General features: G+C 41.6%; 1 protein-coding gene across 1 annotated transcript; it reads right to left on the bottom strand.

Annotated features, from left to right (window-relative positions):
• Window positions 1–101: 101 nt before the first annotated feature.
• Window positions 102–3,074, bottom strand: LOC114444897 (immunoglobulin lambda-like polypeptide 5). The gene is made up of 5 exons (XM_028419790.1): window positions 3,030–3,074; window positions 2,311–2,344; window positions 712–1,026; window positions 567–638; window positions 102–485 (listed from the first exon to the last, which is right to left on the bottom strand). Exons 1-5 carry the CDS (start codon window positions 3,072–3,074, stop codon window positions 376–378), a joined length of 576 nt encoding a protein of 191 aa, XP_028275591.1. The 3' UTR covers window positions 102–375.
• Between the last annotated feature and the right edge of the window lie 10,451 nt (window positions 3,075–13,525).

The raw sequence follows: 13,525 nt of genomic DNA, 5'->3' as shown, positions 1-13,525 counted from the left end.
TAGTCGTCGGAATGCAGATTTATAAAAGAGGATTAACACACACATACACCACGCTGAACACACACAACAGCCGTTGGTTTCATCCTTTGATTTTGATCACATCCTGTTCTGCACCTGCTGCTTGACAACCATGGTCACATGACTGCCAGGCTGCAACATGATGGATCAGCTTTACTGTGAAATGACAGTGAAATAATGTGAAGACACTTTGTGATAAAAAGTAAAGCTATAAATGCAGAAAGATCGAAGCAGACAGGAAGTCAGATTCAGTTTTATACTGACTCAAAGTTTTAGTACAAAGAGAAAAAAAGAGCATCATGTGATCACTGATGGACTCTGAGGACAGTGATGGATGATGTGATGGAGGACGAGCAGTCAGCCGATCATCAGCAGAGAGAGTCCACAGCAGTACAGCAGACTCTTCACTATCAGCACAGTGTAGAGCAGCAGGAGCAGCTTCACCCTGCACTGAGACTGGAAGGACCCTGACACACAGACAGACAGACAGACAGGTCATTCTCTGACTGTGTTGGGATGTGAACATCTTCATCCTGAATGGGTCTTACAGTCAGTGAGCTGCACAGCTGGCAGGTCTGCAGGTTCTCTCTCTGGAGGACAGGAAGCTGCAGCTGGAAGCTCTGAAACAGAAGAGTCACATATTTACAAAGGTCCTCTGCTCTCTGCTCAACATCTCATGAACATGTTCATTACCTTGCTCTGTTTGGGCCTTCACTGTGCCCCCCTCATGTTTGACATAGCAGCTGTACTTATAGCTGCTGCTCTCCTGCTGCTGGACAAACAAGATGGCGGCGCTGTGTCCCGTCTCTCTGAGCTCCAGCTGCTCTCCCTCAGCAGGATGCAGCTCCTCCAGCGGGCCGTTCTCCTTCTGTCGTTTCCAGGAGAAGCGGACCAGAGGAGGAAACATGTCTGAGGCCAGACACAGCAGGGAGCTGCTCCCCTCAGGACGGCCTGTGGGTGCTGCTGGGTACACGCTCACCACAGGCTTCACCACCTGCTGCTCTGAGGCTACACAACACAGACACACAATCATCAGCCTGTCAGTGCAGCCGCTCCATCATGCTGTGAGGTGATAGGGAATTTAAATCATTCCTGAACTTGTATACAAGTATACAAGTATACAGGGTCATGGGGGGCTGGAGTCTATTGTATTTGTCAGTGGGAGACAGGCCTTGATGGGTGGCCAGTCTATCACAGGGCTGCCACAGAAAGACAAAGACAATGAACCTAACATGCACGTCTTGGAATGTTGGAGGACATGTCACATGACGCATCTGATGGCTAAAATTATAATGAATCTGTCATATACATTACATATTATTTAATAACTTGTAAAAATCTGTAAATTGTTTTAATTGGTCAGATTTATGTATGAAACATGATTTAAATCACCATGCCGCATATTGGTGGCATATTATTAATTCATTTGTTGCCTCATGTATTTATTTAATATTACATTTATTTATTTAATTTCTGCATTGTGGGTCAAATAAAGGTTTCCTCCATTTTAATTCATATTGATTCAGTTCATGCTGTATTTATGTCTCCTTGAAGCTGACAGCAGCAACAAAAGGGCTCACGTCTGTTTTACCACTGGATGTAGTGATGAAGTTTATAGTTAACCAGAGAAGGACTGTGTACGTTCATGATTTGTATTTTAAGAAGCGATTTGCATATTAGGGATGAAATAAATACAGCATGAAATATAAACATTAAATGAATAAACTTGAAGCAGACACGGGCAGTATGTGTGGATATGTCAAATATTATACATTTCTGTTCATTAAATATTATTGATGGACATGCTAGATAAAATATTTTCCAGATCACATTTAACATACACATTATGATGAGTTATTATAATTATTACATATTGATGTCTTTATTTACAAAAGCAAAATATGTATTTTTATATGTTGTATAATTTTGATGAATATGGAACCTGTGTTAACATGTAAAACACATTAATGTTTATCTTAAATGTGTCATCTTTTATCTTTTATGTGTACAAATTATTTTCTCTTATTGTAGCACCACATCAGGTTTCTTTATTTTATATATTAATTTATTACTGATTAAAAATACTGAAATGATGAAACACTAAATAATTCTGCAGAAACAATAACTCAATTTAATTTTTTAATTTAATTTTTTCTGTCCGTGTGCTGTGTGATAAATTCTATACAAAGTATAAAAATAATAAAAATGTGATTCAGTAGAAACAGTTCATGAAGAAAGTGACTTTAAACAGCTTCAACATTTCCAACAGTAAAAATAAATGTTAGTTCTTACCTGTTACTATCAGTTTAGTTCCAGGACCAAAGATCTTCACATTCCACACAGTGAAACAGGCTCATACAAAAACCTGCTGAGTGAAGGATCCAATCAGGAGGCAGAATTCTGTCAGAATTCCATGTTGCAGGAACGTCTGTGTAAAACAGAGACACTGAAAATCTCCATGTTTGTAAAAACCATCGAAGCGTCCTCATCATCAGCTTTTTCCTGCTGATTCTAAACTTCCTCTGTTAACATGTGAAGCTCTGACTGGAAGACTCCCAGTCAGCGTCCCCTCTGGTCACATGGACTCATTCCTTCCTTTGTTGGGATCAAACATGGATTTGTGCAGCTTTCAATGTTTCAGAGCTCTTTGAGTGTGTTTGAGTCTGAGATGGAGGTGAAACATGAAGCTGATGTGGTTTTCTGTTCTCTGCTGGTTTTTGTTCAGGCTGCTCGCATAATCTCTCACTGTGGGACCCAGTCAAACAGGAGCAGTAGTAGGTGGCTGAATGATCCTCTTTAACTGTCTTGAGCTCCAGCTCCCAGCCCTTCTGTGTTTCTACAGCTGAGAAATCATCTATCTGAGGATGATTGTAACCTCGATAGTCACCATCATCATTATCAATATAAAGAATCACTCTGAATGTGTCCTTGTCTTTCTTCTGGAACCACCACACATAGCTGTGGCTACACTGTTGAAGCCCTCCACAGCTGAAGGACACATTTCCACCGACTCTCCTGGTCAGCGAGGGGTCGTCCTGAATCAGATCTGCTGCCATGGAAACCAGCGCTGGAGAGACAGGTGGAGGTCAGTGTTTGTTACAGGTGCGGCTCGTCGGCGCCTGATTGGCTGGAAACACTCACCTGAACACAGACAGCAGAGAGCAGCAGCCGGCAGGAGAAGCATGTTTCCTCTGGTGAACTCACAGAGAAGTGACGCTCTGATGCAGCTGAGGCCAAACGAGGACGAGCTGCTCAAAACTCCCATCAGCCCCTGCTGCCCTCAGATAAGACTGCTGGGTGCTGTGGTTTGTAACCACACCATGAAGGAGGAGCTTCAGATGAGACTGATCACTGCTAATAGAAAAGAAAAGATATAAAAAGAAAGAAACAAATTCTTATGAAGAGTTGATGATGCCATGATATCTGGTATTACCACAGTTTGGCGTTTGTGTGTGTCTAGACCTGGTGGTGGTGAGGAAGGCTGGAGAACAGGAGAGATGTGGGTTTGGACTAATTGGACTCATTAATGACTAACTTGTTACTAACCAGACTGAAAACTGTGTCATCACACACCCACACATGTTGTGTTATAAACTACTGTTCATATATATTTACACACATACATATGTTTTTGAAGCATGCTTTGTGGATGGGAAAGGAGGCAAGAGCTGAGCCTGTCTGAGCATGTGGCTCCTTGTTTCTGAGTCTCTTCTGCCACCTGCTGGTCATATAGAATAACAGCATCATTTCTTTAGTTTAAGTGTCACAGTTTAGGGAATTTATTTGTTAAATGTTTAAGACACTTCAGGTTATCAACTTTGATGATTATAAAAAGAAGCAGAACATGGTGTGTCCTTTAGGACAGCATGTGTAAAGACAGAGTCAAAGAACATGAAAAATAATCCAATTTAAGTATAAAAATGTTTTCCCTTCACTTTCTTCTTCTGTGTGTTTTTTCTCTTTAAAGCACATGGACATTACTAATAGATCCTATTGTTCAGGTTTGTATGGATGGTAGATTGTGTAAATAGGTGCTTACATGAAGTAATACAATCTGCAAACTTGCCTTGAATGTCAGGTTTTAACAAAGTTCAGAGTTCACAGTTTAACAGCTTTATTCACAGAGTCTTTTCAATACTTTTATATACTTTTATGTGTGTGTGTGTCAATTGATCTCAGTACATTTGAATAGACAAATATACTGTTGGGCTGTACATATATTGATTTAAAAAAATAGAGGGCTGTGTCAGTTGAGGAGTGTGTGAGATGTTGAGGTGAACAGCAGCTGTGTGTGTGTGTGTGTGTGTGTGTGTGTGTGTGTGTGTGTGTGTGTGCATACATGTTGTACCTGACAGTGACCACTTGAGGGCAGTGGTGATTAATGCTATATCAACTGTTTATTAACACAGCTGGGGTTGGAAGGTGTTTGGCTTGGAGCCGACACTCAGGAAGCAGTGGGTGAGAGATGATGTTTTTAGAGGATGAATGGCTTTAGATGGATACACAGCTGGGATAGAAGCACTGACCTTTCAGATAAAGGAAGGGCTCTGTCACCAGCGGGCAAACCAGACGACTCCTGTTGCATATTTTGAATACATATTACAGTATACTGACATATGTAAGTGTAACTTATTTATATTATGGCATGTTATTTTGACATTTTTACTTATAATGCACGTAATTGTGATGCAATGCAATGCTCAGTCGTGTGACCCAGCTTCCTATGTGCAGAGGATTGTGGGTAAAAATTGCCAAGCGAGCATGCAGGGCCAATGCAAATGTTTTTGTCTGAGCTGATGATAACACTGTTGCAGGACCTCCAGCTGGTCTCTATCACACCACAAGATCTTGTGTTTGTGTCATTTGTCAGTGTTTGGTTGCTTTTGTGTGGAGATGTTCTGTTGGTGCATGTACCATGTGCATCTGACACATCATCTTAGTCCATCTTGGCTACAAAAGAAAACATAAACATCCTTACCATTCGGTGCTAATTAGACTCCTTATGATGTAACATCTGACTGAATAAGACTTTTGAAATGTCCATGTATGGAGAGCTACTAGAGGGTCGATCAATATTAAGCTGGAGTTCTTAGCAGCACCTTGAGATGCTTCTGGTTCTTATTAATCCAGAGAATGCAATGAGGTTAACAGAACTGGTTGGTTCAATAAGCGCCATCACATGGAGGAGACTCTTGCTGGTACTCGCAGACAAGTCCTTGATTTGAAAATAAAAGTGTGTTCTTCCTTTTAACCCTGCATCCATAAAGTGAAATTGTGTAAACAAAGGTTTAAAAAGCATGTCTGTTTAAATATAAAGTGGAAGCATTTAGAATAATGCTGCTAAATGTGTCACTGCTTCTCATCCTCCTCTCTATAATAGTCTGTGTTAATCCAATCTGCCTGTCATGGACAAGTCAGTGTTTTGTGTAAAATTCACATTCAGAGTGTCAGAGTGTGTTTCATGCTTTATTTTTATGCTCTAATGCCTCTTGGTTATTTGTTTTATGTTTCTTAATGCATGACACTGAATGGAATTTTGCACATCCAGGCGCGTCGCTAAGCAGATGTATGCATTTCATCCTTCTTAGATTTCAATCTGTGAGAGTTTTTTTGCTTAAATGTTGCAGTTTTTGGGAGAAAAATGCTGAGGTTGCTATTTTTCTTTAGCTTTTTTGCTGATAAGAAACATGTTTAAATATTATTATTACATGTAAAGTGACCTTCTTTAAAGAGAACCCTTTCATAGAATGCTAATGCTAACACTGGATGTGCAGATGAAGCTGTTAGACATTAATTATGGATCCTGCTGCCTTCATGAAGTGCTTCAGCAGCCCAGGGTGAGTACGTTTCATGCTGAAAAATGTTCAAGGGCCACTCAGAAGTCTTTCACAGGCCGCGAGTGGCCCCTGAGCAAGAAGTTTGAGTGCCACTGATCCACAGTAACACGTGTCGTCTGAGGCCATAATTAACCGAAGGAGTCGGTCACTCTGGCAAGACTACAAAACTTTTTTTTTCCCTCCCTGCATGTTTGCAAAGCGATAAGGAATATTTCACTGAAGGTGTTTCACCTTGTACGCTGTGATGTACGTGCACAAAGCAGAAATCGTGCCTCTGTCAGAGAACCTGACAAATGTCTCGCGGAGAGGAAAATCTGCCGTCTTGGAGAAACTGTACGGAACATTATCTGCCAAGGACAGTTTGTTTTTGCCGTTAGTGTGAAGAAGAGCAGCGTTCCAGCTCAGACGTGAGCTCCCTCAGTCAGCGTGATCCTGGCTGGACGTGATAATGGGCCATAAAGCATTTTTGCAACGTTGCACACCAACAACTAAACAATAGTTTGTATCTGGCATTCATAAATAATGACTTCACCGTGTTCTCGATGCACGACGAAGTGATGAAACATGTCACATCATCCTTTGTGTAGGGATGTCTTTTAAAGCGGCGCACGGTTCGATTTGTATTCATGAACGAGCCATGCAGCCGTAATGGGGCTAATTTCAAACCCAAGCAAACTTCTTGTAAGTGTTAGAAGAATGCGGTGGCTTGTATGGAGACTGCATTAATGTGAGGTGTAGTAAATGGTGTACCAATGTGTAAGGAACATGAGGGTATGATTTAGCTCCTGGGATTAAATTTGAGTGGGCTGGCACACAGCGTGGCAACTCCTCGTGCATCTTAGTGAGCAGAAAACCTTTTATGCCATGTTTTGCCTTGGCCCATTTTGCTCTTACGTACTTCGGATATGGGACTCTAAATACAGCTGCCACTTAAGTGTTTCCTGTTGTGCAAAAATTCACATATTGTGCTTGAGAAAAGACCAAAAATAAAAGTCATGCCTCTCAGAGTCCAAAGTGTTCTCATGTTTTTTAATGCACTCGCATCAGGAAATGAGGCAACAGGTTGGTGTAATGGTAACAGCAGCTTGAAGTGAAGAATATAAGGTGCAGATCTAATAGACTCCATGGCTTTGTGCGGGGCTTTGGGCTTTTATTTTGAAGGTAAACAAGTGTTAACATTTACATTTATTCATTGATCAAGAGAAAATCGGTTGCCACTAAAAGGTTTAATTTTACAGCAGAAATAAACAGATCTTGGTCGCAGTTGTGTGCACAGATCTTTTAATAAGCTGTTAAATGCCAGATAAATATGATGTGCTTGCACAGCTCTGATTCATTTTATTCATAGCCCACTTCAGAAACGTATTGATCTGAATATATGTCAACAAGCACAGCAGTTAGTACCTGGACTTATGATGGGTTCATTGTAGGAAATCCTGAGGTGAAAGCTCTCTGTGTCCCTCGATCTCCTCCTCCTGCCTCATCTCCTGGCCGGCCTGCTTCATATCAGCTGCCGGATCACGTCCTCAGTGGCTGGTCAGTTTTAATCATACTGTGCTTGTAGTGCCTTCAGCGGCCATCGCTGCATCTGAGGAAGGAGGCGAGTGCCAACCAGGATTTGGACTCGATGATTACACATGCTGGACAGGGATCTGGAATCAGATCTGTTGGAGGTGTAGATTGTGTTTTCGTCCACCAGGTGGCTCAGACTTCCACATGTGAGGCAGCCACTTTGTATTGGTAGAAATGTGTCCTCTTATGTTTCTGTCCTAAATCTAAAAGCTCTGACTCGCTGATCAGAAGACATGTGACCAGAAGTCTTTTTTTTGCTGATGAAACTGTTACGGCCCCCGAGGTCCGTATGGGAGAGAGTGACGTTCTCCCCGAGCCTGTGTGTCTGTATGAGGTTATCCTATGAATGGGACGGATTAGGTATGCAGATTGCCACACCTCCGGAGCTTCATCAGGAGTGGCACGTTGAAATGCCTGCACCAGTGGGGGTTCTCCTCTCCTGGACCGTGATGACGTAAAAGGCCCGCGCCGGCTGAAATTCTTTGGGAGACTGCGTGAGAGAGCCCAACTGTGTGGCTTCAGTTCTCCCCGCGCTACTATTTAATATTGTAGCGTCCGTGTGCTGTGAGTTAGAGAGGTTTCTCTGTGTTAACAAACTTGCAACGACTGTGTCTGTGAAAATTTGGGTTTTCTTTCGTTGTTGGGATTTTGTGTGCTGTTCCTCCTGTGTGTGTGAGGGAGAGTTTCGCTCAGTTTTGAGTAGATTTAATTTCGTTGTTTGACCTGTGTGTTTTTCGCTCCTAGAGTTGTTTTGGGTTATTTGTTGTTTTTACTACTGTAGTAGAAGCAGTGGCTTTAGATTTCTTTTTATACTTCGCTGTCTCGATAATCCCCAGCAGGGTTCCTGCTTGTATTTTATTTTTTTATACTATTGTTCTCATTTTATGAAACAGTTGTCAGGTTTTGTTGAAAACCTGTGTGCTTCGCTTGTAGTTTGAATCTGCCAGTAAAGAAATAGACATTTGAGTTTGGCCTTCCTTTGCTTTATTTTATCTTTATTCTAATGTTTACGTCCTTCCTCAACCCCTAGAGAGCTGGGGACGTAACAGAAACGTTCTCGCACTTCCACTGTGGGTAGATGCTGCTGCTGAACAGCGACTGGTGTATTTCTACAGCTGTCATTGAAGTGATGTGAAAACAAAGGTGAACACTGAGACATCTGATGAAAAAGACTGAGAATGTATGTGAGTATTGTGTGGCTGTGCTGCCATCTAGTGACCGCTGTAGGTGTAATATTTTGAAATTATAACACAGAATGTTTTTTTTCTTTTCTCTGTCTTTTTTAGTTTATTATGTATTTATGATTTGTATATGTTCAAAGGTTTTTTTGTCCCTTTAACTTAGTTTTTAGTAAAAAAAAAAAGTACAGTTCTGCAACATGTACAGTGGATATAAAAAGTCTACACACCCCTGTTGAAATGGCAGGTTTTCGTGAAAAACTAAAAAAATAACAGCAAGATAAATAATTTCACACCTTTTTCCACCTTTCCTGTGACCTATAACCTGTACAATGCAATTGAAAAACAGTTTATAACTGGGGAATGTGGGTGTGTCCAGATTTAACCAATTTTTTAAAAACTAATTCTAAAAGGTATATTTAGCGCAAAAACAACACTGCACATCACCAAAATAACACCATACCAACAGTAAAGCATGGTGGTGGCAGCATCATGCTTTGAGGCTGATTGTCTTCAGCTGCAACTGGGGCCTTAGTCAGGGTGGAGGGAATTATGAACAGTTTTAAATACCAGTCAGTGTTGGCACAAAACCTTTGACCTTCTGTTAGAAAGCTTAAGATGAAGATCTTTCAGGATGACAAAGGGAAGAAAGGGAGCGATTTGTGTTCCTGAAGAGCCAAATTCAATTTCTGGCTGAAGACCAGAGGCAGAAGATCTGAAGTCTCAGAGGGCTTTGGAGAAAGGGGGGTGTTGGTCTGCCCTCTTGACTTCTGAGGGTTTCGCAGCATAGCTTGAAGGTTTTATCTGTTGTTGTTAATTTTTTATTTTTTTTCATAGCCTACTGCACACAGCATGCTTTATGTTTAGAGGGACTAATACAGACTGCCGAAGTCATGAAAAAGTCCAGAAAAGGGTGCAGAATCACATAGCAGACCCTGCATCACATGATCATTAGTTTGACTGCTGCAAGGCACTGTTGTTCTTCACCCTCTTTCTTCTTCTTCTTCTTCTTCTTCTTCCATACGTTTGTTGGTGCAGCGATTCAGCCATTCAACTAGTACTGTCTGAGTAGGGGTCTGATATGTCTGTTGTTTAAATAGAAAGACTGAAGGACTGTGAGAAGGAAGTCACCTGCAGCTCTGAGCAGGTACTAAAAGGGTTTAAGTCATTCCTCTGTATTTATATATTGTTTATATGTATAAAAACCAATTGTGTGATTGATGCACTTTACCCTAAATAAAAGCAACATCCTGTGTACCTTTGACTAAATAAATAAATTAAAAATATAAAAACACAGTCAGTGTTTAGGAAGAGGTTTTTCCCGGTTTTTATGTTTAAAGGAATGGTGAGAAGAACGGTAGGTGGCAGTAATGCACCTCAAACGGTTGCCACTCGGCAACAAGTGATATGTGGAAGTGATAAGCGGCCCGCGTATCTGCGCCATTTTTAAATCAACCTGAAGCAGGTGAGCGATGCAGTGGTGTTATTCTGCAGAAGTTCGGTTGTTTCAGCTAATTTACTGGTGTAGCAGCAGCTTTGGTGTAAACATCCACTGAAAGAGAAGAGAGACGAGCCTAGTTCCACAGAAAGGCCTGAAAGCAAACATGGCGGAGCACATTGCACACAGAGAGGCGCTCCAACAGGTGCTGTTAGCTTGACTGCAGATGAGTTGGACTTCATTGAAGATAACAGTGAGGTGAGACAGAAATTGGTGGTATAAAAGTGTTTTTAATAAGTGCTTTATAAACATTAGTGTCAAGTAAATGCTTTTGAACTTGAAAAGTTTGTCGCCATGTAGTAGTGAAGAGGAGAAATATGGCAGATTGAGAACAACAGGTGCCGTTTGCTTGTTTTAGCTTTTACATTGTAAAAAAATATAAGAAGACAATGATTTAACTGTTTGTTTTTTATCTTGTTTGTTTAGTTATTAATAGCTGGTGCTTCCACAATGAGAGTAAATAACTGCAGATGATCTGGACTTCATTACAGAGTTGAAGGAGGGAACACAAAGATAAGAGGGCAGCAGTATTAATTTGTTCTGTTGATACTAAGAAGTGTTTAATTAAAATGTTTTGTTAGTATCAGTATAAAGTCAATGCTTCCAAACTAAGAATGTTTGTCGCTAGGGATGTCCCGATCAGGTTTTTTGCCCTTGAGTCCGAGTCTGAGTCATTTGATATTGAGTATCTGCCGATACCGAGTCCCGATCCGATACTTTCTATAAAGGCACTCATTGCGGCAAAACCTGTGTGTGTGTGTGTGTGTGTGTGTGTGTGTGTAGGCAGGGCTCTAGAGTGCGACCATTTTGGGCGCACATGCGACCTAATTTCTCAAAGGTGCAACCAAAAAATATCAGAGGTCGCACTGGTACGACCAGCTGTAAGAGGGAGATACGTTCTCCGCGACTCTCAAAAGTCTCCAACAACAGACACACAACAGGCCCATATCGTGGTCTGAACCAATCAGAGACGGTGAAGGGCGGGACCTCCGTGTGTGTGTCTTTGAAAACGTGTCTGCTGCGGTCAGCAGAGACCGAACATTCAGAGAAGAACGCGGACATATGCTGCGCAGAGCGGATGCTGTGTGATAAAGCTTGTTCCATACTCCACGAGAACAGAGAGATATGAACAAATTTCGTTTCGGCCCGGACTTTTTAAAACGTGTGTGCAGAACTCATACGGCCCTCTGACTGCAGCGCGCGGCGCGCACACAGACAGACAGGGTTTAAAGACGTTTCTCTGCAGAAACCGCAGTTTAAGTGAACATGTGCGGAGGAGGAAGAGTTGCTGCTACTATGTGGGTTTTGCTAATTTGCTGTTGACCTGAATGAGTGATGATAACGAGCCGGTTCAGGGAGGGGGCGTGACGTGCTCGTAGCATCATCACAGACTGAACAGCAGGTCTGAGGACAGTGTTATCTGACCTGTGAGGTTCATCCATGAAGGCTGAGTCACTGACTGACAGCAGTCAGCTGGTTTAAGGAGTTATAGAACATGGTTACATGATGAACGCCCATTTAAACAGTATTGTTATTATCCTGCTATAGTAGAGCATTGTCTGTCAGGATGATGTCTGCATACAGCTAAACTGTAACAGAATGAAAAGTCTGTCAGCTGGAGCTCAGCTTTAGAAAGAGAGGAGAGGAGAAACTGAGGAAGAGGTGAGGAAGATGAGAGAAGAGATACTGTAGCTGCAATAGAAACGTGTTGAAGAAAACAAAATATATATCTCAATCACAACTATTAAATAAATAAAGGTGTATATGATTTTAATCATTTTTAATTCCCATTGCCAGATAGATAAGTGAGGAGCGACAGCCAGAAAATACAGAGAGAAAGCAAACAGGGAACTGAAGAGTGCTGTATGAACTTTGAATCTTCATCATGGATTTCTGACAGGCAGACCTGTTGGCTGGTTTGTCCATAATTTGAATGAGTACTATCGGTACATGTATTTATTTATTTTTATGTACCTGTGTTCATTAAACAAGGTCAGTTTAGGATGATATGTTATTATTAAGCCCGTTCATATTTCCTAGAGATCAATTTTTGGACCTCAGTATTTCTAAAACTTTGGCTACAGCCCTGCGAGGCCGTCAGGTAAACAGTAGATGCAGATGATGAGAGAAGATGAAAAGAACTTCTGCGTTAAGACAGGTGTCAAGTTAAGGCCTGATCCATAAAATATATGGACAGCAATTAAAAAACAAACTGCTGTGTGATGTGTGATGCGGTGCACCTAACTTTTGTGCCGGTGCACCCAAGAAAAAAAGGTTAGGCGCACCGGTGCAACCAGTGCAAAAAGTTAGTCTAGAGCCCTGCTGTGGAAGATGTTATTCAAAAGAGGTACGATGACTAAGCTGACCGTTTGTGTCTTTCCGCAGGCCCGTGTCGATGTGGAACTGCAGTGTGGATCTGTGAGAAAGCTAGTTGGCCTGTCTTCCTGTCAGCAGGAGGGGTTCCTCAGCGTGAGTTGGGTTCTGACATTACTATTGGTTTTATTGAGTCAATTGTAGTGGCATCAATGTGATTATGTAGAATGTTATTTGTGTCTTTTGTATGTGTTTTGGAGAAATAGAAGTGAAGAGGAGCGTTAAATTAGTGATAGATCCGTAATGTAAATCTTGAGTGAAAGTGAAGCGATGTGTGTTGGTGTAAGGGTGTTGTAGGCTAGTTTGTATGTACTCGGATAGCCACTGTAGCCTCGCAGGAATGCCGTAACGTGGAGATGTGTCCGGTAAATTGGACACTGCACGTGTTGTGCATGAAAATAGCATCGATAACGGTACGAAGCTTTGTTTGGAGTGTATATGGTTTGTATGCACAGAGGCTTGGGGTCGGGCATATAGCAATTATATGCCAATTTGACGTTTGGTTTAAATTGTGTCACACTCGAGATGAACATTGTGCCAAAAAGAGCTTAACACAAAAAGTCCTAATAAAAAGTTCCTTAACGTAATAAACGTAACAAGTTTGAGTTGTATCGGGCCTGTTTAAGTATGAAACTACTGTGGTTTACTTTGTTTAGGCACTCTCAGACACAGTCTGTAGCCAGAAAGAAGCAGGGTCAGTTGTTTCAAAATGCTTTCTTAATGCAGCATTTCCTTGCAGATGAATGAGTTCAAGCTGCAGCTCATTAAGATGTGATGTAATGTTCATGATAAAAGGCAACAATTTTGGTCTTGTGCTCATCATGCTCATCGTGCTCTCCGACTCAAGACGAGTGCATTTCCTTTACTCGGCCACCTCACATTGTTGTGCAGTAGCAGGTCATTGGCATTTGCCTCAACATGTTCCAGGAGTTCTCTCAGGAGGCAATGCTACTCCTTCATCTGGGGTATAGCCCCCCCTCTCTTTTCTTTCTTACCATGTTTCCTCTTGTGTATGTTTTAAGTGTGGTTACACCCAGCAGGTCGTCACA

Source organism: Parambassis ranga, chromosome 2, assembly GCF_900634625.1.
Source record: "Parambassis ranga chromosome 2, fParRan2.1, whole genome shotgun sequence".
Lineage (NCBI taxonomy): Eukaryota > Metazoa > Chordata > Actinopteri > Ambassidae > Parambassis > Parambassis ranga.
The sequence above is the reverse complement of the archived record's forward strand: the minus strand, read 5'-3'. Positions and strand labels throughout refer to the sequence as shown.

Excerpts from the sequence above, each read along its gene's own strand:
- LOC114444897 (XM_028419790.1), bottom strand. The coding sequence starts at position 3,074 with ATGGCAGCAGATCTGATTCAGGACGACCCCTCGCTGACCAGGAGA. Across the intron at positions 1,027-2,310 it reads AACTAAACTGATAGTAACAG|CCTCAGAGCAGCAGGTGGTG; the intron begins GTAAGAACTAAC and ends TGTGTTGTGTAG. Across the intron at positions 486-566 it reads AGCTGTGCAGCTCACTGACT|GGTCCTTCCAGTCTCAGTGC; the intron begins GTAAGACCCATT and ends TCTGTGTGTCAG.